At 34.2% G+C, this 25,168-nt stretch overlaps 1 protein-coding gene across 2 annotated transcripts in view; it reads left to right on the plus strand.

The window, feature by feature from the left end:
• GPC5 (glypican 5) overlaps window positions 1-25,168 on the plus strand; it is a gene marked incomplete at its 5' end in the record, with an annotated part of 1,368,327 nt that overhangs the window by 641,677 nt on the left and 701,482 nt on the right. Inside the window, one exon of one of the 2 annotated variants that reach the window (XM_082366023.1) lies at window positions 8,275-8,431. The exons of the other annotated variant lie outside the window; for it this stretch is intronic. Coding sequence (XP_082222149.1) covers window positions 8,275-8,431 — 157 coding nt within the window. The remainder of the gene's footprint in view (window positions 1-8,274; window positions 8,432-25,168) is intronic. 2 annotated transcript variants of the gene reach the window in all.

The raw sequence follows: 25,168 nt of genomic DNA on the forward strand, positions 1-25,168 counted from the left end.
AAAGGAGTGCAAGAATAGAATTGAAATGAATATCAAGGAGGACTGCAATAAGCCTTGATGATGTAAGACCTATTTCTAAACCAAATGTTAGAATGGCTTGAAACATGTTAGAATTGAAAACTCTGGAGTTTTAAGACACATTTAGGATCTTTCACCCTCTTCATTTTTCAGCTGAAACATTTAGGCTTAGCAAGATTAAATGATATAAGTTCATGCATGTAAATAGTTAATGGGAATTTGGCCTAGAATACCCACCTACTCCCTCCCCAAGACAACCACAGCCTCAAATTTTAACAATTTTTCTCAAATTACTTCTAGAATATTAGTAAAATCACATTCCCTTAATCCTCTTTTGGCATATCTCTGTCCATATTTTTATAGTTTATGTAAAGAAAGCTAGATTAAGGGAACTTCATTGCAAAGGTGAAAACCAGAATGACATTTATGAAGATAGAACTCTCGTAACCATCTGGCATACACAAGAGTATCATACTAAATGGGATCAGAATGAGTTCCTTTTGGAAGTAAACCTTTCATAGACTGGGAAACTTTAGGGGAATCTTTCCTAGAATGTTTTAATAGAACGTTGGGGAATGAATTCTGCACAGCTGGCCAATGAAGGCAATCTAGATTGGTTACCAAAACCAGGTTTTAAATGGATTTGCAATCCTCCACAGTTCTTTGTAAAAGACAGTGGAAATTGTGATGAATTAACAAATAAAAATCTTTTCTAATCAGGGAGCCCTTACATTGGCAACGCATCGTGATTAACATCATCCTTCTTTCCTCCTTCCTTTTCTTTCTTTCTTTTTTATTTTCTTTCTCTGACATCAGTCTTATGCAGATAAATGATTAAAGGACTATGATTAAAACACATAACAGTTGAATGATATAAATCTTCTAGTCTTGTCAGAAACACATTAAGGCAATAAAAAAGAAATGGTAAGGAAAAATCTAGGTTAATGATGGAAAGGGCTAATTTTTGTATACCATGTAAAAATGACCTGGTCTTCCTGTCAGAGCAGATAACTAAGATGCTGGTACTGACAGTTCTGTTCTTTATGACTAAACCAGGTGAGGGAACATTTATCAGGTAGGTTGAGGGAAGAAAACCATTCACCTGCTAACACATGTAAAATTAATACTATCTACATCATTAACTAGGAAATGCACATAAAACTACCTTTATGATATGGTAGAGTGTGGTGAATAGAAGCCTGATTCACCAGATGATATTGAGTTGTGTTGAATTCATCTTCAATCAATCCCTCTATGCTTTGGAATGCTTTCACTTATTTTCCTCAGGAGCAGTAGACGTTCAGTCTGGGTCTATCCTTGATTTTAGAAATTCAGTTGCTGGGCTCCGTAATGTCAGGAAGATGGTACGGGATAACTAGGCAAATAGTTAAACATGTTCTCAACAGTAAGTTACTTGTACCTTTAATTGCTGTGACATCTATACCAGGCAGAGGCAGTTTCCTGAAGTGATCCAGGGCGCAAGTAACTGCACATTTGGGGCAAATTTCCATGGGAGTCTGTGTCACTTTGGTGGATATTTAAATACTCCCCATGCATATGAAGACCTAGTTAAAGAGATACAGGCTTTTGACATGTTAAGAGAATGACTTCACAATGATAAACCACACCATGAACAATATAAATGTATTGTGTACCTCACGAATGCAAAATAATAAAATTATTTAATATCTGATCATTCTTGTTTAGAATGCCCTTTAATTTCAATCATAGATGAACCTGGGTCAGCTAGAAACCTGGATGACAGTTTCTGTCCTATAATATTGGTGGGTGACAATATGTATATGTGACTTTGTGTGTGTGTGTGTGTGTGCGTGTGTTGGTGAATGTGCAGTGATCTAGAAAATTAAGAAATTAGCTTTGAAGTAGTGGCATCAAGAAAATAATTTTCCCACTTAAAAAAATTTTCAGTGGTATAATTGTTATACATCATGTCCCCCCCCAATAAAATGTTTGACTCTGAGGATTTCACATTGCACATCTAGTTATTCCACTGAACAGGTGGTGGGCTTTTAGTTTACTTATAACCTCCACTTTTCTTCTTCCCTTCTTCTCCTCCTGCTTCAGGGTCATTTTACATTACTTACCTCCCCAAATGTCCTTGTATCTTCCCTTACCCCTCTGATTGCTCTTCTGGACCCATCCAGCTGACTTGGCATGGATGCTTTCATAGACGTCTCCAACAGTAACTCTGGGGTTGTCTTGTAAGAAAGGTTGTTTTGCTTTTTCACCAGTTCTCTTCGGGTCCTTGGAGCGTTTTGACATAGACATTTCACAAAAGCCATCTGATAATTGAGAATGTTTGGCATGCACACTTCCTCTTTAGGGCCAAAAATTTTCCTGAGTCTTATTTGAGGTTATGTCCCTGTTTCCTTTTATTCCTGCACTTAACTCACCAGCTTTTAGTTTTAACTATCCTGTGAGGTCTAGTTTAGAGTTTGGACTAGGGCACATTAATTATAAACTTATCTGGTAACTTTTGTTATGGCAGCTCAGAAAATGGAACTGGTCACATTTTGAGTTGGAGGTAAGGATCAGGCATAGTGGAAGGGAGATATGCAGAATTTTCATAGGGGAAAAAGAATAGATGACTTCTTTGCAGTTTAAGAGGCCAGAGAATGAATGTAGTAAGCCTTTCCTAAGTTCAGTATTCTATTTACAAAATCACAAGACTTTTATAAATTACCAGACTGCATTGCATAAACCAAATGTCACAGAACAGTGACCTTTCAAATTACCAGCACAACAGAAGCTGAGATCAGAAAGCTCAAAGTTAAAGCAAACACTGACAAGAAATCCGACAGAAATGACTTCCGTGTCTGGTCAACTTAACATAACATGACATATTGTAAAATGTGTTTGGCTTTTTAGGTAGAATAGCCTATAAAGGTTTAACTGCTTTTGAAAATATAATCTTTAATATAATCTGGAGATTTGTGGTATTTAGGTTATGTGGATAAAATATTTTCTAAGTCTGAAAGAGAGTGGAAAAGTTTACTATAAGAAAAACATTTAAAAGATGAAAAAGTTTAAGTGATGAAGGTGAAAATAGGGAGGAGTGGGTTGGGGTATAGATGGGAACAGAATTGGAGGTTTGAGGAAAGGGAAGTTAAATTGCAAGAAAAAATGAGAGCAGTTATATAAAGAGTTTTTTTTATAAAAAGGTCTAATCTAAATATGTTATTACAAAGATAAATTTAAAAAATACGTCAGAAGGAATTTTGAATCAGAGTTCCAATTTTTAAATGTTATAAGCTTCTGTTGTTTTCCTATTTCCCATACATTTCTTTATAGGTTTTACTTGAATTGTATGAAAGTACAGATACCAATTTGTTTATAATGAAATTAAATTCATATATATGTATATGTTAACATGTATTTATACATAGAGAATTTTTTGTTCTATACTTAAGATATATTCTTTAGAGATATTTTATTAATGATGAAATGAAAGCACAATTTTTTCTACGCCTTCATTTTTCTGGTTTGAAATTTTCTGTCAATATTTGAATTTTTACCACCCAACATATATACCCATCAATAACACAAAATTGTAAAACAGAATCTTTTACCATGTCTGTGTTTGAATAGATGACTAGAACATATGATGACTAATATGTTCTAAACACATATTTACTTCTTGTATATCTGTGTAAATGATTGTAAATGGATGGAGAAAATATTTTAGAGATGTATCATTATATGTCGGATTTTGAAGCACATTCCATTGCTCTCATGTGTGAAGATTGTTGAATGTGGTGAATATGTTTCTCTTTCACAGCAAACATGTGTATGTAAGCCATCTATAGCGAGATTTTATTCTAAGTGTTTGAAAGGCTATTGCAACCGTGGGATAGTGCCAGACAGTTAGTAAAAGGCAAATTGAGTCTGTTGAGAGATTAATTCACCAGCTGAAAGAAATACATTTGCCTCAGAGTCATCAGATATTCTACCCACCAAATTCATCCTCCGAGATAGCATCCCTAATGAGCTTCCTAAACCAATTAAACATAAGCAGGAAGCATCAGTCATCAAAACTATTTTCAGCTAATCAGCTGACTGCACAAATTGCATGGCATTGAGGAAAAAAGGAACACTCTAAAAGTTGTTGAATTTTTTTCTACTCTGTCCTTACTTTGTAGGCTTCTCAATTTTATGGATGCAGTGTCTTGCACAGAACACTGTAAATGAGTGCAGTGCTTTATAGTATATAAAGTGCTTTCCTTTGGATTATTATTCAATAGAATAAAATGAGCTTTAATGGGCTTAAGTGATTTGCTTAAAGGCACACAATTAATGTGTGGCTGGGACTCAAAATCATGCCCTTTCTTATGTTGTAATAGTTCTATAAATATGTAGGTATTGATCGACTTTCTACCCTCCATGACAGGGGAAGTATTCAAAGTGCCATCATCTTTACATATGGACAGACTCAGAGCCAAGGCAGGATGAGGGTGGAGGGAGACATTTTTATTCTGATATGGGTTCCCTCCTTCAAAGACAGAATTAAGTTAGTGATATCATGTCATATTGTTTATAATGATAATAGTGATAAAGAAGAGAACATAAAACAAGCATAAGCAAAATTATAAACATATAAATTCACACAATTTCTGTGAGAAAAACAAATTGCTCTGCAGTGTAATTTGGGTGCTGGGGGGTGCTGCTTTAGATATAATTTTTTTTTTAAATCAGTATATTTTATGGGACCTTGACTGGAGGCTAAATTTGAACTTTTCATTATGGACTCATTTCCAAAGTATGTCAATGGTTGTTCTGTGAGGGGAGGGGCTAATTTGCTTATGTTAATTTGGAAAATGTAAGGTGAATCTCAACTAAACAAGATTACTTACTGTAAGATTCCCCATGAGCCTTTAGTTCCTAGATCTCAAGAAGGGGACATAGTATGAATTTCCCAAACATTTCATCCCAGGACTTCTTTCTGTGACTCATCTATCCAGACTGATATTTCTCTGCTGGATACATGTTGAAACCAGTATAGAGTCACAAAAAGCACTAAGGCAGAGAAATGACATGGTGAAAATACTGATTTGAGGAAAATAATATGGTGGTACTAGGCAGGAGAGACCAATGTCCCCCACAGTGAGGGAGTTGGGGAGATAAGTTGTAATGATACCTGAATAATGGAGGTGAATTGTTCTATTTTAAGATGCAAAGTAGTAGAGTACATTTTATATCTAACTACTGCTTACTGGTGAGCTAAAGAGTAACAAGGGCTGCAAATAAAGACTTGAGTGTGCTCTGTATACAGGTGAGAGCACAACCTGTTAGGATGGGTTCCCAGAAAGAGACTAAAAAGAAAGAGCAGGGGATTTACATTATTCACTGAAACATTTTTACTGTTTTGGAAGTGAGGGGAAAGATGATCAAGCTAAGAAGAAATCAGAACAGTTTAGTCCCAAAGAACTGGGATTTTGAATAAGGGTCTTACTGCAAAAAGCTCATTGTTTTTGTTGATTAGAAATTTATTGGGAATTTTCACAAATTAAGTTTTAGTATAGTTGTGAGAATGAAAATGAACATTTGTGGATGTATGATGATTGAGAAGTAAGAAAGGGAGCATTTAAAGCAGAATCTTCAAGCAGAGGAGATGATGACTCTACCAGAGAGAGATGGGATCACTGGGGACCTGGAAGCATGGATCAGGTGGGATCGTGGATATATTTGGACAAGCTGATCATTCGTGAAATTCCTTTTGCCATGTAATGCAATGGATGTGACAGTGACATATTCACAGTCCCAGGGATTTGAGTAAGAAGTCTTGGGGCCCATTTTATAATCCTGCTGCACCACAGATAGTTTAAATTAAAATATGGTTTTATATAGTTTTATTTCTTAAAGATATGAGTTTGTGTGCCTTAGATGTTTCTTGGAGTGTCACTGAAGTGATGGAGAAGATAAAAATAGTAAATATATTAATTTTTTAAAAAAATATTTTTTTCTCTAGTGTCATCTATTATTTTTACAAGTCACTATAAATTAATGAATCATTCTCTGATAATTAATGCATTTAATTACTTTCAACCAAAACCAGTTACCTAAAACAGTAAGTTTTGTTTTACCTGTGCTATCTTTTTTTTTGCATTTCTGAGTTCAAATTCACTGAGCTGGATCTTCGTGACTTATACATTGTTCGTGCTGCTTGTGAGATTCTTTCTTGTTCTGATCAAGGTCCCAGTAAAATATTGGAAGAATACTTAGGAAGGTAAAGGGGAAATAAAGTTGAAATGGGAAAATGTTGGGAAAAAGTGTCAGTGACAAAAGGAATAACACATCATCAGAGAGTTTGGCTTTTATTGTACTTGTCAGATACGACTTTGAAAAATTTTAATGTAAATCATGTAATTGAATTCTTTATCAAATTATTTTTCAATTATTGTGTTCTGAGTGTTTAAGCCATATTGCAATAGACTATATAACAAAGATAATAATTAGCAAAATATATTAATTTTTAATGTGGCAACACCATGCAGTATAGTTTAGGTATTCTTCTCATAATAAGAACAATGATCCAGGTATATTATTGTCTTTATTTTAGTTATGAAAGAGCTGAGTTATTCAGGGACTTGCCCAAAGTCCAATGTCATATGGTTAATATATGTCAGAATCAGGATTTAACTCTTGGTATGTTGGACCTCTGAGTCCCAGCCCTTTATGATTATGTTAAATAACAAATGGTATTATTTTATTAAAAATTTATAAAACATTTTAATATAATTTTTATAATATAATGACATTTATTTTTCCTTTCCTTTGTCAGATTTTTGAATTTTTATATGCTTTGTTACATATCTGTATTTCCCCATTGCCATACCCCACTACAGGAAGTAGCATACATATCAGTGCATTAAACACAATAAGAAGCTTGGTTTAACTTAATCCCAAATTCATTTGACCATGGAAGAAGCCTTCTTTTAAAATTTAACACCTATTAACACTTGGGAAATGCTGATCAATAGAAATAAATCCTGACCAGAATTTTTAAATTATTGTCAAATTGTTTTAACATTTCATTTTTGTCAAGGAAAATAAATTTTAAGAAAATACATTTCAGAATTCATGACCTAATTTTATTTTTAATTTTGAAAGTTTATCAATTGTCAAAGTCCAGGTGCTTAATCGTAGTGTTCTTTATATGCTAAACATATTTGTCTTACGTGTACCGAGGATGGATTGCTCTTTATTTTTTCAGTATACAATGCCATCGTTGAGCTGTGTGTTTGATTATTGTCTGCTAATTAATACTGTTATCTGGAAAATCTGTAAGATATAACAACCCTAATACTTTCATAAAACACCCTGAAATTTTGAATGCCCATTAACTGTTCAGCTGCAATATATTTCATTCACAATATGGTAGGGCCCTCTAGTGCTCACGCTTGGTCACATGTCCTCCAAAACTGCCTTAGAGGGGTAAATGTCACATATTCGATCATTTTACTCAGTCTTGGCTTTAAGTGAAATAGTCTATTATTCATAACATCACCTTTTGGAAAAGGAGTTTAGGCATGTCCAATATTATTCAAAAATATTATTTTCCCCATGCTATAGGGGGAAATGTCTAGTCCATCTATTTTGCTCATAAAAGTAAATGAAATACTTGAGAACCAAGAACAAGAAGTTGGTTAAATTTCTTAAGTAATTCGTATAAATGGACGTAGAACCTAAGTCTTTTGTTCTAAGGTTCAGTTCTGTGCCATGTACATTGATCTAAGTATTTAATCCATGAAGTTTAAATAAAACTATAAATGTACATGTCCAAAATTCTATATTCCTTTCACTGAATCTTTTCTGGAAGAATAGCATTCTTCTTTTGGGGAAATTTTGGACTGTTGGTTTACAAAACAGTACAATATTATCAGCCAATACACTGCAGAGGGGGTCGTGTTGTATTGGAGTTTGATTTACCCTGCTTAAACAGCGGATTCTCTAACCAAAGTATCCATGAGCAAGAAGATCTGGTTTTATTTGTTTTCCAAAGCTGTATCACAGAGCTAATAGGCAGACTGGAGCTCTTTACAGCTGTAAGATCTTGCCCATTATTTATTATTATTTCAGTAGTTTTTAATCTTTCTTGCATACTTGACATGGTAAGGTGTCTACATCAAAACAGTGGATCCCTGTAAGAAAATAGTTCTAATTTCTACATATTGTTGAATAGCATCCTTAAATGATTTGAATTTTCTATTAATAGATGTGTTTGGTATCCATATTTAGCTGTTACAGGGTAGGTCACCCAAACCCAGCAAGTGGGAACTTGACATGGGCAGTGGTGGCGACATGGCTGAGCCGGTCAGCGGAGACTGTGATGATGAAGATGGTTGCAGGGGATCAGGAAGTGGAGAAGTCAAGAGGACACTAAAAATCACAGACTGTAAGTGTATGATTCTAACACCACTCCTGAAGGATTGATTTGGAGATATAATTAAGGAAAATTATTATTATGAATATAAAGAAATAATGGTAGTGAATTCAGAAAAATGCAAGAGGAATTGGAAGTGAAAGTAAACCCATTTTTTTAAGATATTCAGGACATGCGTTCTTGGGGTTTTTGTTTCTTTTTAACTAATGACTTTAAATGGAAATGATATTTTTCTGTGAAAAACCAGTGAATGACCATCAGTTCTGAGAATTCATAGTTTTAAAGTGGGATAGTCTGTAGGGCGTGAAATAGCTAGTATGGTGGGCGGTAAATGTATCTTGGTGAAACCAGGATGTGTGAACCCTACTAAATACTAACATTCTGCAATTTTATTATCTTATCATGCCATTAGATAAATTTTATTAGGTTTTCATGTTCAAATTACAAAGAAACTGGCTAAATATATGGTTAGTTATGGTGAGAAACTACTTGGGTTTAACTCCTATGAATTGGTTCTTCCAAAAAAGATCTCACCAATTATTCACATTGTTTTGATCATGTGGGTTTAAAAACCATTTCTGGTATTGCTGGACTGGTCATTATTACAAATGATAAAACTACCAAATAACAATAACCAAAAAAATCACCAGATGAAGTTCCTTTCCTTGTCTTCACATACAAAATGAGAAAGGTAAGCTCTTCATTGTTATGTGCATGTATATGTTCACACAGGCAAGACAACCAAAGTTATCAACTGAGAAAGAAGTGTGAAAGTTAAGGTACCCAGAGCAACTAACTTTCAACTATTCACTTAATTCAGGTTATACCAAAGGGTATTACTTTATAAAGTGATCTTCTGGACCTGTGCATCCCTATCTGGAGGCTGGCCTGATAGTGTCCCTCTAAATCACAAAGGGATGCTTTGGACCTGTTAGAAATGTCTTTTCCTCACTTTGGTGGGAGAAGAATTCATTTACTTTTCAGTTCTCTTGTAGTAAATTTAGAACACTACCAACACTTCAAGCATCAATACCCCATTCCTTCTAGGATCTTGTTTTGTAAGGCAAATATATTGGTTAAAGGAATGGAAGCTGAAAGAGGTACAAAATCAAGACAATATAAAGGTACATGTTTTCCTGTTAGAAACAGTAATAAATTTAACATAGAAAGTAAATAGATGGGGTTTAGTACACTGGAGTAGCAATTGAACAAAGGACCACAAAATTCTTTGATGTATTAACACAATTTTTTAGTGAAGATTACACATCTTCTACTCATGTAGGAGCAGTAGGGATATGTGTTCTTGTTATTGGTACTAATATCATTTATCAGATTGACTTCTCTTGTTTTTCTACCTTTTGTTGTTTAGGCCAAAAAAAAAAAGGAAGACAAAGCAAATGAAATAAGGTTTTCATTAGGAAAAGAATATTTTTACTAAGAGTTAAAATGCCCTCCATCGTATTTTGCAATTATGATACATATCTATTAGGATAATATTAAATAATCTTTCATTTTCACTTGATCTTGAGTATTTATATGTACCATAATTTCCTTGCCATTTGAATATTAGTAGGGTTTTAAGGCATTAAATATTATTATGCAAAATAGCTTAGGTTAAAATTTTTTCTATAAATTGCATGCGTGTTTGTGTGTGTGTGTGTGTGTGTAGAATTAGCATTTTAATAGGGATTTTTCACTCCTGAAGTTATTTATAAGCTCAAGAACTTGCTATGCATTAATAGATAACTCTTTTTGGCTTATTTCACAAGAGGAGTAGAGACAGTGGAGGATATTCAACTACTAATAGTTTTCTTACAAAACCATGCTTGTCAAGGTGGCAAGAATGAATTTTTTACTTTAAAACCGTGTTTTCAATTACTACTGAAATAGACAGGTATGGTACAAGCAACTATCCATCAGAATTGGGGAAATGTAAGAAATAGATGGTTTTCAGCAACTCCAGGCAAACATTAAAAAAAAATCCACATCTGCTATAAGTGGGTTGCCTATCATGTTTCTAAGGGTTTATAGCTGTCGCCTTTCAATTTTTAATAAGTGGTTAGGAACCCACTGTGGATAGCCTGCTGAAATAAAGAGGCACACGGCAAGTAGCAAGGCGTAGGTCACATTTCTATTTTTATAAAGCACTGTAATAGTTTACCTGTGTTTGGCTGGTTAGGTATATTGCTAAAGCATTTTATGATATAGTTTTAGGTGGTCTTAATCACTTAAAAATATTGTGCTCTAGAAAGTTTATCAAGGTGTCATTTGTGTTAAGAATTTGAAATGCACCATTATTTCTTCCTTACACTTATGTTTATTCTTTATAAAATACAATATAAGTAGAACATAGTTCATTTGTCACTTCAAAATGTCTGATTAAAAATAGTTATACATGTATGTTTTTATTTATACCTATATATAGTTACAAGGAGTAATAGTAATACTGTGTCTTGTAAATTTAATGATTTTGCTCCATTTATGCAAATGTTCAAAGCTGATAAATATCTTACTAACCAACACTTGAACTGATTTTCTGTTTCTGTTTTGGTTAATGTTTATTTCAGACAAGAGGGATTTATATATTTCAGTGTGCAATGTTTTACCACCAAAATATTTATGTACCTCTTAGGTATCATTTTGTTTTCATCAGTGATGTTATCAAATGATTTACAAATATTTAGCTTTTAAAACTATCTCTATTTATATCATACATGTTGGCTATGATTAAATGTGAACTGATGTATTTATAATAAAAAAAATCTATGCTATGTAGTGTTCACTCTTAGGAAACTGAAAATACTTTCTTATTTTAGTAGAGTGGTTTAAAAATCCTAATATTACAGAAATTTTTTTCTATGTTTTTATTGCATCGAATTTGGCTCATAAATGTAGGTATGGTTATTTCACTAGTACCTTGGAATAGCAGGGTTGGAATGGCTTTGAACTTTCATTTCCCCTCATCTTGGACACTTGCCATCCTTTCAAAGTAGCTAAGGGATGGTAGGTTTTAAACGCCAGTGGAAGAAACAAGTTCTGTTCTTGTAGCCATGCAGAGCAAAACTACTCTCACTACCATCAATACTTTTTCAACTATTTGACTATTCTAATATCCCCAAATTCTGTTATTTTCAACTGTTATAAAACAAACCACAGTGCCACTAAAGACAGGCCATAGCAATACTATCCACGTGTAGCTTTGAAAATCTGCAGTAACACTGCTTGCAATTCTTATGTGATGTTATAATTTAAATTGCAGTAACTCCGATTTTAACAAAAACAAAGAATATATAATCCATGATCAAATTTATTTTGATAAGATGGTTCACAGTAATAATCTCAGACAAAATGAATTTGATCACAAGTTTGTTCAGACACCACATGTTCAAAAATAGTGGGGTGATTTTAAGTCTTCAGATCGTGTGAGATAATCTCTGTCCATTGTCATATTCATCATTGATTGTACAATACTATGTAGCATTTTAGCAGTTTTAAAAATAATTTTATTTTAACGGAGAAGCCTGTAAATGACAACACAGGTTGTTGAGAATGTGTTCAAATGACTTTTTCCGATAGTGCTATCAACATACCTCTGCAGAGCAGTCATGAAATAGGTCCCAATGCAGCACTCTGAACCCTATGCCCTCCTGAATTGCCATCTGGAATGCATGCTAGGAGGCCCCTGAAAGTCTTTCCTGAAAGACACTGAAAGTCTTTCCTGGGAAGGGCTGTTTACCATTCATTTCTTCTTATCTCCCGGGCTGCTCTTCCTCTTTTACAGGTTCTCATCACCATCTCAAATTCTAAATATTTGAGAAAGCCAGGACTCAGTCTCAAACTTTTATCATCTCTATTCGCAACTACTTTCTGTCCCACAAGCCACTTACTGCACTCTAATAGCAATAAGAATATGGTAGATAGCCTTTTCCAGCTATAAAGAATTCTCCTATGTGTTACAGCAGGGAGTAAGCTGATGAGAACAGAGAGTATTCAATGTAAATGAGATTTATTTGGAAATAAAAGGATAATACATTGGAATATTAAGTCACTAGATCTAGAAAGAACTTTTGGTTGATCTTTGATAGACTAAAATAAATAGAACTATTGTTTATATTGTGCTTTGGATTTGTCACTTAGTAACTAACCTTAGATCAGCCTCTAACAAATGTATCTACAGCGTGATACTAACAGTGACCTTGGAAGAGAACAATGTATTCCATGTGCATAGTAAAATGAAAATGATACTTTGTTATCCACTGAAAAATAAAGGGTGCTGATTTATTTAATAATGCAGGATTATAGAGCAAGTGGATATTCTTGGCGTCCTCAAACTTATTTTCACCATAAATCACCTTTATTTCAAAATCTCAGCTAGACATGGAGGTTAAGGGAGAACTCAAAAAAAAAAAATATATATATACTACAAGTTGCATTTTCTTTAGATAATGAAATCTTTATTTATTTTCCAGAACTACTAAAACTATGTAATTATTCATTTTGTACAAATCATTTTGTAATAGTTTATATTCTCTAGTTGGTGATTTTTTCTTCCCAACATAAATTATGTAAAACATATAAGGCAAGCATGTAATATTTGTTTACATTAATAACAGTTCCAAATATGTATATTAAAGTATGTGTACTATTTCTAAAACTCAAGTTCCATCCAATTTGATTAAAATAAAATGTATTCAGTTTATTTTGCTAAGTGTTGATAAATAGACCATTAATAAATTATCCCAAATATAAGAAACTGTACTGAAAATAACTAAACAGCTATCATTACTTTATTCAGTTAAGCTAAAAATAAATCATCTTTATAAAGGTACTTAGACTCTTCCCTTTGTGACACAGTGAAAGTAATCTTGAATAATGACTGTACACTTTGATTTATGTTTTGCAAGTGTCTAATACTGAAGGGTCATGATAAAACCATAGAGAAATGCACAAGGAAACACTTCCTGATCCTGTTCAATGTTCGAAATTGTGAACACTTTGAAATTGTCATCTACCACAGTTTTTATACTACTTATGAAAATTATACTAAAGACAAATGAAATATATATCTAAGATAAATATATTTTAATTAGTATATGATCATTATGAATAGTATTATGATTATACATTTCTATTTTGGTTTCTAAATAATTGAGACTCATGCTGCCTGCTTGCTGTTTTGTTAACAAGATTGTATAATAGAATCTGGATACCTGATGAATCATCTAAAATCATCTCTCATCCTCTTTACTAGCTATATATCACAGTCATGGATTTAAATAATAGAACTGAAATAAAAGAATTTGTCCTTGAATGCCTAAGGAATGATTTTCATTGCTTTGGCTTAGACACAGAACTGATGTTAAATCACTGAGGTGAGGAGGGGAGACATTAATTAAAGCTTAAGGAGCCTCCTAGCATGCATTCCGGATCAACCAGCTAGTCTGTAAATCTTATAACTAAATCTATACCACACCAGAGGACATAGAATAAAGAAATTATGGTCTCTGTTGACTAGCACAATGCTAAGTATGACTGTGTGATCATTATAGAGAGTAAAAAATCAAAATTTAAGAAAATATCCTCAGGTACATTTGATCATGACTTGCCCAAAGTCATGTAGCTGTCAATATAACCAGAAACAAACCATATTTGTATATAACCATATCCAGGTCTATTTTTTATATCATTTTGTTGCAAATAAACAGAATGATTATTGAAGTTGCAATATTACCCTTCAGTGAGGATGAATGGATAATATGCAGAAACAGGTTAGGTATATTTTTAGCTCTTTAATGACTTCATTACCTCTAATTGTGTAGAAAGAGTATTTTCATATAGGTCTTTGATGAATTAAGTGCTCATCTAACTGTAAATAATTAAATAAGAGAGCATGTGATCTGGGCTCAGAGGTTCTCACAGCCTCTTGTCATACAAATCATGCGGGATTCTTGGTAAGAATACGAGCATGATACAGGAGGTCTTATGTGGGGCATTCCTTATGTGCTCCCAGATGACGATTGCTACTGGTCTAAGGACCATACTATGAGGAGCAAAAATTTACGCCCTTCTTTATTACATCCCTTATTTATTAGCATCTCTAAAATGAGTTTCTATTAAAGGAGCATAACATGTTTTTTTTACATCTTTATTGGAGTATAATTGCTTTACAATGTTGTGTTAGTTTCTGCTGTATAAAAAACTGAATCAGCTATACATATACATATATCCCCATATCCCCTCGCTCTTGATCCTCCCTCCCACCCTCCCTATCCCACCCATCTAGGTGGTCACAAAGCACCTAGCTGATCTCCCTGTGCTATGTGGGTGCTTCCCACTAGCTATCTATTTTACATTTGGTAGTATATACATATGTCAATGCTACTCTCTCACTTCATCTCAGCTTCGCCTTCCCCCCACCTGTGTCCTCAAGTCCATTCTCTACGTCTGCGTCATTTTTGTCCTGCCCCTAGGTTCATCAGAACCATTTTTTTTTTTTTTTAGATTCCATATATATGTGTTAGTATACAGTATTTGTTTTTCTCTTTCTGACTTACCTCACTCTGTATGACAGACTCTAGGTCCATCCACCTCACTACAAATAACGCAATTTCATTTCTTTTTATGGCTGAGTAATATTCCATTGTATATATGTGCCACATCATCTTTATCCATTTGTCTGTTGATAGGCATTTAGGTTGCTTCCATGACCTGGCTATTGTAAATAGTGCTGCAATGAATATTGGGGTGCATGTGTCTTTCTGAATTATGGTGTTCTCTGGGTATATGCCCAGTAGTGGGATTGCTGGGTCATATGGTAATTCTATTTTAGATTTTTAAGGAACCTCCATACTGTTCTCCATAGTGGCTGTATCAATTTACATTCCCACCAACAGTGCAGGAGTGTTCCCTCTTCTCCACACCCTCTCCAGCATTTATTGTTTGTAGATTTTTTGATGATGGCCATTCTGACTGGTGTGAGGTGATACCTTGTGGTTGTGGTTTTGGTTTGCATTTCTCTAATGATTAGTGATGTTGAGCATCCTTTCCTGTGTTTGTTGGCAATATGTATATCTTCTTTGGAGAAATGTTTATTTAGGTCTTCTGCCCATTTTTGGATTGGGTTGGGTTTTTTTTGTTATTGAGCTGCATGTATATTTTTAAGATTAATCCTTTGTCTGGTGCTTTGTTTGCAAATATTTTCTCCCATTCTGAGTGTTGTCTTTTTGTTTTATTTATGGTTTCCTTTGCTGTGCAAAAGCTTTTAAGTTTAATTAGGTCCCATTTGTTTATTTTTGTTTTTATTTCCGTTACTCTAGGAGGTGGGTCAAAAAGGATCTTGTTGTGATTTATGTCATAGAGTTTTCTGCCTATGTTTTCCTCTAAGAGTTTTATAGCGTCTGGCCTTACATTTAGGTTTTTAATCCATTTTGAGTTTATTTTTGTGTATGGTGTTAGGAAGTGTTCTAATTTCATTCTTTACATGTATTTCATTCCTTTACAAATCTGTCCAGTTTTCCCAGCACCACTTATTGAAGAGGCTGTCTGTTCTCCATTGTATATTTTTGCCTCCTTTATCAAAAATAAGGTGACCATATGGTTTATCTCTGGGCTTTCTATCCTGTTCCACTGATCTATGTTTCTGTTTTTGTGCCAGTACCATACTGTCTTGATTATTGTACCTTTGTAGTATAGTCTGAAGTCAGGGAGCCTGATTCCTCCAGCTCTGTTTTTCTTTCTCATGATTGCTTTGGATATTCAGGGTCTTTTGTGTTTCCATACAAATTGTAAATTTTTTTGTTCTAGTTCTGTGAAAATGCCCTTGGTAGTTTGATAGGGGTTGCATTGAATTTGTGGATTGCTTTGGGTAGTATAGTCATTTTCAAAATGTTGATTCTTCCAATGCAGAAACATGGTATATCTCTCCATCTGTTTGTGTCATCTTTGATTTCTTTCATCAGTGTCTTATAGTTTTCTGCATACAAGTCTTTTGTCTCTTTAGGTAGGTTTATTCCTAGGTGTTTTACTCTTTTTGTTGCAATGGTAAATGGGGGTGTTTCCTTAATTTTTCTTTCAGATTTTTCATTGTTAGTGTATAGGAATGCAAGATATTTCTGTGCATTAATTTTGCATCCAAATTCGTTGATTAGCTCTAGTAGTTTTCTGGTAGCATCTTTAGGATTCTCTAAGTATAGTACTATGTCATCTGAAAACAGTGACAGTTTTACTTCTTCCTTTATGGTTTGGATTCTTTTTATTTCTTTTTCTTCTCTGATTGCTGTGGCTAAAACTTCCAAAACTATGTTGAATAATAGTGGTGAGAGTGGGCACCCTTGTCTTGTTCCTGATCTTAGAGGGAATGGTTTCAGTTTTTCACCATTGAGAATGATGTTGGCTGTGAGTTTGTCATATATGCCCTTTATTATGTTGAAGTAGGTTCCCTCTATGCCCACTTTCTGTAGAGTTTTTATCATAAATCGGTGTTGAATTTTGTTGAAAGCTTTTTCTGCATCTATTGAGATGATCATATGGTTTTTATCATTCAGTTTGTTAATATGGTGTATCACATTGATTGATTTGCATATATTGAAGAATCCTTTCATTCCTGGGATAAACCCCACTTGATCATGGTGTATGATCCTTTTAATATGCTGTTGGATTTTGTTTGCTAGTATTTTGTTGAGTATTTTTGCATCTATGTTCATCAGTATTATTGGCCTGTAGTTTTCTTTTTTTGTGACATCTTTGTCTGGTTTTGTTTTCAGGGTGATGGTGGCCTCGTAGAATGAGTTTGGGAGTGTTCCTTCCTCTTAAAGCAGCACGAACTCTTATAAAACACTGTCTACATTTATAAATTAGCATTACAAGAGAGCATCATAGGCACCAGGACATTAAGGACTATAACAATTAGGCTGGTAATGGTGGCTTACCCTATATGATTTTTGGTAGCAGTTTCAGTTTGATTGTTTTTATTTAGCTTTGAGTCTACTTTCTTTTTTTAAATTTTTATTGGATTATAGTCTATTTACAATGTTGTGTTAGTTTCAGGTGTACAGCAAAGTGAGTCACTTTATGACACCAAAGGAAAGGCACTTCCATCTTTTCTCAGGGTCTGAAAGCGTCAGATTACACTGGCTTCAAGAAAACTTCATCTTGAAAGAGTACCTGTGTTATCTCAGCAGAAATGTTTCATCTTCATCAACTCCTCCAGATTGAAATGAACATTAAAGAAATATCTTGCACTTTCCCTTGTATCATGTTACATTCCAACAGAGAGAAATCAAAGTTTCATGTGAACTAAGAAAGAGGAGAGAGGGTATCAAAATGGTACATTTGGAAAACACTCTTTAGAGAAGACAGGAAAAGGGCAATCTGGAAACAAATAACATTTGACTGCAGTGTTTATGAGAAAGTGGCATTGGACAGGGTGGACACATTATTTGGTTTCAGCAATTGACAATAGGGAGGGGAAGGTACCCTGTGAAGAGCAAACTCCATGAACAAGACACAGTGGGGCGGGGAGAGGGGGTAAGGAGCATGCTCACAGAGGAACAAAGTTATTCAAATTGCTTGAAAAAATATTGGAACTCTAAAAATGGATTAAAAATGTTACAATGGTTTTGAGTTCCAGAGTGAGAAGTTTGTATGTAATTTGGTAAGCCAAAAGGAACTATTAAAAGTTTTTCTATGTGGTCATTTTGTTTGGGTATGCCGTTATTTGTACTAGCAATACAGTGAACTGGTTAAGAGAAGAAACATGTACAAATAACATACGTCTTGCACAAGTAACTTACCACTTACCTTGCACAAATAATTGTTCTATGCCTGAATTTCCTTGAGATGGGGATAGTAAGAGTACTCTCCAAGAAGCATCCTTGTGAAGATTATATGACTTCATCTATAGACAGCATTACCGTAATGCCCAACCCACCCCCACCCACTGAAACAAAAAAATAGTTCAGTGACATACATAAAAAGTTTTCTTAATTGCTTCCATGAACTAGCAAGAAGAAAAGAATCTTCCATAAAACTAGGTGAAATCATAACAATAATGTAGAGATAAAGATAAATGTAGAGACAGAGATACAGATGTAGTGACACAAACATGCACACACACAGTTTAAGCAAAATAATAAAGTAAATTTGTATCTACCCCTCCTCCCAGTTCAAGAACAGAATATTTCCATACCTCTCTGAGAACATCCCACTCTGAGAGTTTACAGTGATCATAAACAATATCTTGCTGGATTTTTTGGGGGTTTGTACTTTATTATAAATGGAATCATATAGTCTTTGTTGTTACACAGTGTGTTCCTTTTGCTTCAGTGTTAAATTTTTAAGGTTCACCTATGTTGGGTGTATATTTATAAATTCATTTTCACCAAATTATCGTATTCTAATTATGAATAGACATACCCACTTATTTATTCTATTGTTGATGGATATCGAAGTTGATTTCAGTTTTTGAATATTGTGAATAATGTTGCTACAAACCATCTTAAACCATCCTGAAGATATCTCTTAATGCTCATGTGTAAGAAGCTCTGCAGTGTATACCTAGAAGTAGCATGACAGAGAAACAAAGCAGAGTGCGCATACGTTTTACTTAAGCTTTACTGGGAAATGTCAAACTTTGTTACTGGTTAACAAAGTGATTGTGTCAATTTATATTCTCACCAGCAAAAACTAAAAGTTCATCTTGCTCCCCATTTTTGCAAACACTTTTTTTTCCACTCCCACTACTTTCGTATATCTGTCCAGAGGATGGAAGTGGACAATATTTTATTCTATAATAGTTCCTATTCTCTTAATTGTACTTTTTTCATGAGTATATGAGATTCCTCATATACTTCCTCACCTGAAATTTCTTTCATATCCATAGCCTTTTTCTCTTCTACAGGGCTATTTATCTTCTTTGACAAATGTTCTCTGGACAAAGGTCAACTTCAGTGATCCACTTACCTGTTTTGGTTATGACCTTCAAGAAAGACAGGATAGATTCTTGAATTTTTCTTTTTTTTAACCAGTTTCAAGAAAATGAATTGGTACCCTCCTTGTCTTTCTCAGAAGGTGACCAATTCTTTTAATTTTTTAAAGTATCATTATGAACTAAGTTTCAAAAACATTTGTAATTCTTATTGCAGTCCAGATTGTCCCACATTTTGCCAGTTGACACTTCTTGCATTTGGCTCTTGAGTCCTTTTGACATAATCTTCAAAGTCTTGGCTAGTTTCATTGCTTATAGTATAACAAGGAATTCCAAGCTGAGCTTGTACATTATCTGTCTTAGATACGGAGTCAGTCATTTTTACATGACCCCTTTATTTGTTTTATTAAAAAACGGTTTTTCATGACCACAATCTGGGCACAAGGCATGATCCTCAAAGATACAGGTCATAATAGAAATAAATATCTCATAATTACTCATTTGCTTTAGTCCACATTAGATGTACTATATTATAATAATACTAAAAAAAACCCTACCAATTATGATTACTAAAATCAGTTACATTTTTGCCTATTTTATCATATTCTATCCCCATTTTATGGTGATAATAGATATAGATATTAATGTATATCAAACAGACCTATGGAGATATATATGTGTATATATACAGATATATGTATCTATCTATATACATATATATAGATACATATATATATATTTATATACCTATATTTCCTTGGCAAGAAACTATATCAATATAATACAGATACAGATATATTTAGGTCACCTACTATATCTGCTAACTATATATTTAATGCTTACTACTAGTTCTTATGTCAAAGTTTCTCTAGTGCATTTCTTAAGAAGGACTGATGAGGACAACATTTTACAAGTTTTTACTTGGTGATGAGTTTGTACCCCATTTACATGAAAGTCGATTTTGCTAGCTAGAAGAATGCAGGCTCACATTTTCTTTCTTTGCATTTCTTCACTATACACTGATGTCTATTCTGGCAGAAAGCATTACTGGCAAAAGGTCTGACTATGTTCTAATTTTCTTCCCTTTACAAGCAACATATTCTTTTTTCTTTCTTTCTTTCTTTTTTACCCTTTCAGTGCCCAGAGATTTGTTTTCTTTTTTTTTTTAACTGCAGTAATTTTACTAGAATATAGCTTTCTGGGTAGTTTTAAGTGGACACTCTCAGTAACATGGTATACTTTTAAAATAAGTAATACCAAATCTTTTTTTAGCGCACTTTTGCTGAATTATAGTTTTAAGTAATTGTTCTCTTCCCTTGTTTTGATTTTCCTCTTCAGAAGTACCTATTGTACATTTGTTGAATTGTATTTGCTTATTTTCAGTATATTCTCCAATACCTTTTATCTATTCTTAAGTTTATTTTTTTTAAATTTTTTTTATTTTTTTAAAGTTTTTTATTCACTTTTGGCTGTGTTGGGTCTTCGTTTTTGTGCGAGGGCTTTCTCCAGTTGCGGCAAGCGGGGGCCACCCTTCATCGCGGTGCGCGGGCCTCTCACTGTCGCGGCCTCTCTTGTTGCGGAGCACAGGCTCCAGACGCGCAGGCTCAGTAATTGTGGCTCACGGGCCCAGTTGCTCCGTGGCATGTGGGATCTTCCCAGACCAGGGCTCGAACCCGTGTCCCCTGCATTGACAGGCAGATTCTCAACCACTGCGCCACCAGGGAAGCCCCTTAAGTTTATTTTTGATTTTTAAAATCCACCTCCTTTTCACTTTCTATTTCTCTTAAGGTGTGAATAGTGATGTTTATTTACTCTTACGCTGCCTCTAGATTTTATTTATTTTTAAATGAATGTTTCTTCATTTTTTTTGAAGTCTCTAACTTCATTTCTGAATTGTTAAAGTTCTGACTTATTTGGTGTCTTGTATCCTTTTCTTGATAACTTTTAGCTCATTTTAAATGGTATGTGAAATTTTGGGTCTGGTTTTCTGGTGTGCTTTCACTATTTGTAGACATGATAGTAGAATACTGTTTAACTTTGTATGGCATTTGGTCTTGATCCTTTTCTGCTGCTTATTTTTACATAAATTTAAATTCCCTAAAATTTTAGAAGGAGGCTTGGTTCAGACATATTTTCTAAATTTACTGAATTTCTAGTCCTATTATTTTCATGTAGTGTTAAATAATGTATGTGGTGGTTTGTTTTCTGAGATATTCTGGCTCTGTTCCCTCCCCTGTATTTACCCATCTCTTTTCTTCCTTAATTCTCCATTGTCCTTATCCCGTTAATTCTGGATTCTTCTAGCAGTTTCTCTTCTGTGTGGGCCCTAAATGTTAAGGAAGACTTGCCAGATTAGTTTTGGGAGTTAAAAAGGTTTCAGAGACTCCAGACCCTGTAGTTTTATGTCAGTGTCCTTACACTCACCCACTATTAAGAGTGAGCAAAGCACCTCCCATTCTCTGCTGTTTTCAGACTGATTTCTAGTGAATACCTGTTGGCTATTTGCATTCTTGTTTTCAGGTGCGTAACTTGCTCTGTTTCTTCCCACTGCTTTCTCCTGCACACATGCTGATAGCATGTAGGTTTTGTGGCTATTAGTAACTTGTCCTCACTCATTTGTATGTTGAGGTTCTTGAGGATAACTCATGAGATGGGTTGGAAGTGGCATTTATGTGATTTTGATTTTACTATCTAATTGTTCTGCCTGTTTTATGTAAGAATTTGGAAGTTTCCAAGTTATGCTACAACCACACTGCCAGCTTCCCCAGACCTTCCAGATCATTTAAAATGTTTAAGAAAACAGTGATGCTCTTGTTTCTCTTTGGTTTTCTAAGGAGAAGAGACCATTTCAGTGTTGAGAGCTTATGAGTAGTTGAACAATAGCTTTTAGTTATTTGTCATCTCAGACAGCCCATTTCAGTTCTTCTCAGGACACGCAGATACTTTTGACCAAATTAAACAATTTTATTGTCTCTCATATCTTAGTGAAATGAGTGGAGGTACTTAATTCTTCTTTCTTAAGACATATACTTTAAAAACTTAAGAGATTGTTATGGCTATTGCGCTGGTTATTTATCTGTTGTGTTTTGGCTCTAGGTAACCTTTTAAAATTGTTCTGTGATTATGCAAGCTGCATTTCCCAAACTCTGAACTAAATTCCTAAACTACTTGAGATCTATAAATTATATTTCCCAGATTATCTTGCCAGCCAGTATACTGTTATTTTTCTGCCAATGGGGTATACTAAAAGACGATCAAAAGAAGGGAGAGGGGAAAATACATCCTATTTCCACTTCTTAACAAGATTACATCAATAGCATAGTGTCAATCCCCTGCCTCCAGATACTTTTAGCATTTACAGTAGCAACTATGTTATATTCCTTGAAGGGACCTGTGCCAGCTAACTTTGCTTTGATTGATAATCTGACACCATCAATATGGTGCCCATGGAGGTCTGAACATCATCCAAGAAGATCTATACACCCATTGTCCATCCTGAGAAGTAAAACTCTCTTTCATTGCCCAGGTTCTGGATATTCTATCTCCTGTCCTTCAACCCTAAGAATGGGAGCTACTCCCCATGATTACCAATATCTATGGTAATAGATATCACCCTCTTTTTGCTTCACTAACCTTTAAATATCTATATACTAATTTTTGGTATTATATATCTCTAAAATATCTAGCATACTTCCTGTTCTGTTGATTGGATCCTATCTGACACAGCTGGTCTTAATTGCATAAAGTTAGAATCAAAACAAAATATTATCTGAAAACCAATTAAGACTTTCCTCCTTGTTTTCAAGGGGATAAAATCCTTACAGTTCTCTCCAGATGTACATTCTACCATGTAGGTGAACACCCGTTTTACCATTTCCTCCCAAATCCCAGAGCAAAATAATCATATAGAAAGTTAAGAGAGATAAGCTATTTATGCTTGGGCGTATAGAACAGAGAGCAAGAGGAAATAGCGGTCTTCTGGTTGAGAAGTACTCTAGGGGTCAGCTCTGGAACCACTGAGTCTGTGTTTTAATTGCTCATCGTGCCTGATCCACCTGAGTTGATTTGAAGCTCTGCATGAGTGTCAATGGAACCACCATGTAAAACTACATATCTGAGGGCCGACTGCTGGGACTATTGGGCTTGGGTCTTCCCTGGAGCCAAGAGTACACGACTGGGAAAGGTTGAGGAAGGACAGTCGAAAACTTACGTACATACATGCATAACAAATAGCAAATGGGACTGGCAATGCTAAGGTACCAAATGTTGGTGCTTGGAAAACAAATTCTAAGTCTCTTTTTTTTTTTACTGTTAGTAATTTCAGATCCTCCTAGATTTGGAATATTTGAATGAACTACCTAAGATACAGTCAAGCACTTCTTCAATATCCTGTATACTTACCAGGCATAGGTTTCTAAAGTATGATTTCATTCTCGCAGCCAGCACCAAAACCGTTATTAGTTCCTATGGCCCACTCAAGAGTATAGTTCTGTGTATGAGTTGTATTAACCATCACAGATTGTAAGGTCTTGAGGGCAATTCAGCCGGTACATTTTTATCTTTCCATACATCACACAACTATTTTTGATCACAGCGTATACAACTTCTGTCAGAATTATCACTGTGCTTGTTTAAAATGCAGTTTGTAGAATTCCACCCCCAAATACTGAATTAACATTTCCATGGGTAGAATCCACAAATTTATAGTTAAAAAGCATAATAAATAATAATTATTCCCAATAAAGCTTGAGAACAACTGCCTCACGGTCCTTACCACAATGCCTCTAAACATGAGACATTTAATGAATGTGCTCTGAATTGCATGATTGGATATGAGTATAATCTACATGTCTCTAAGACACATCTTAATTAACATTAAAAACCAGATTTTATAATGAATTGAAAATATTGACATTAATTTTAGTCAAGACTATTAACTAAAAACCAAAATGAATATAAATCTGTTCACACTCAAGACTATAGCTGTGTTAAATATAGAATACATTTAATAAGCACAGTTTTCTTCAACAACTACCAATATTTGTGAATTATATAAATAACTCTTTCATATTTTCACAGAGTAGAGACCTGACTGTGGAATTATTGCATTAGTATAATGTGCTATTTTGAGTGAAAATTAATGTCAAAAGTAATTATTTGAGTGCTAATTGTTAAACTCAAGTATAAAGCCCTAAACTTAAGAGTGTAATTTTCTAGATTAACATGTAATATCTCAATTTTGGAAGAGATACATTAACATACTATTGCTTGGAGGTAGTTTTAGATTGATTATGGTTTAGTTCCTTTAATTTCCTTGTAACTCTAAAGTTTCATGCTAAATTTTTTTAGAATATAAATAATTATGTTTACCTATTAAGTAATATATAGAATTAATTCCACTTCTCTGGTTATAACTTTGCTAAATAATAGGAATTTTGTATCATGACATTTTGCAGAGTAATTATTAATAGTCCTTACCTTTATAAGTATATTCGATGGAATCTTGTGGGTTTTTTTTTTCTGAAATCTACATTACATTATGGAGCTCATATGGGAATAGTATGGCACTAATTTCATACAAATTTTGAGCTCCAAATTCAATTTTCATCACTAATGGCTTTACCCCCAACCTGTATTTATCTTTTCTTTGATGTCAACCCCTTACCTCTCAATCCATCCATCCACTCATTGGTTCATTCAACAAATACTTACTTGATACTTCTACTGTGCTTGTCAGCATGCAAACTTTTGCCTCAGGGAGATACAGATGAGTAATCAGGAAATTACAGTACAGTATAGAGAATTTTATTTGTGGAAAAACAGAT

This window comes from Balaenoptera borealis (genome assembly GCF_965194805.1).
Source record: "Balaenoptera borealis genome assembly, chromosome: 18".
Taxonomy (NCBI): Eukaryota; Metazoa; Chordata; class Mammalia; order Artiodactyla; family Balaenopteridae; genus Balaenoptera; species Balaenoptera borealis.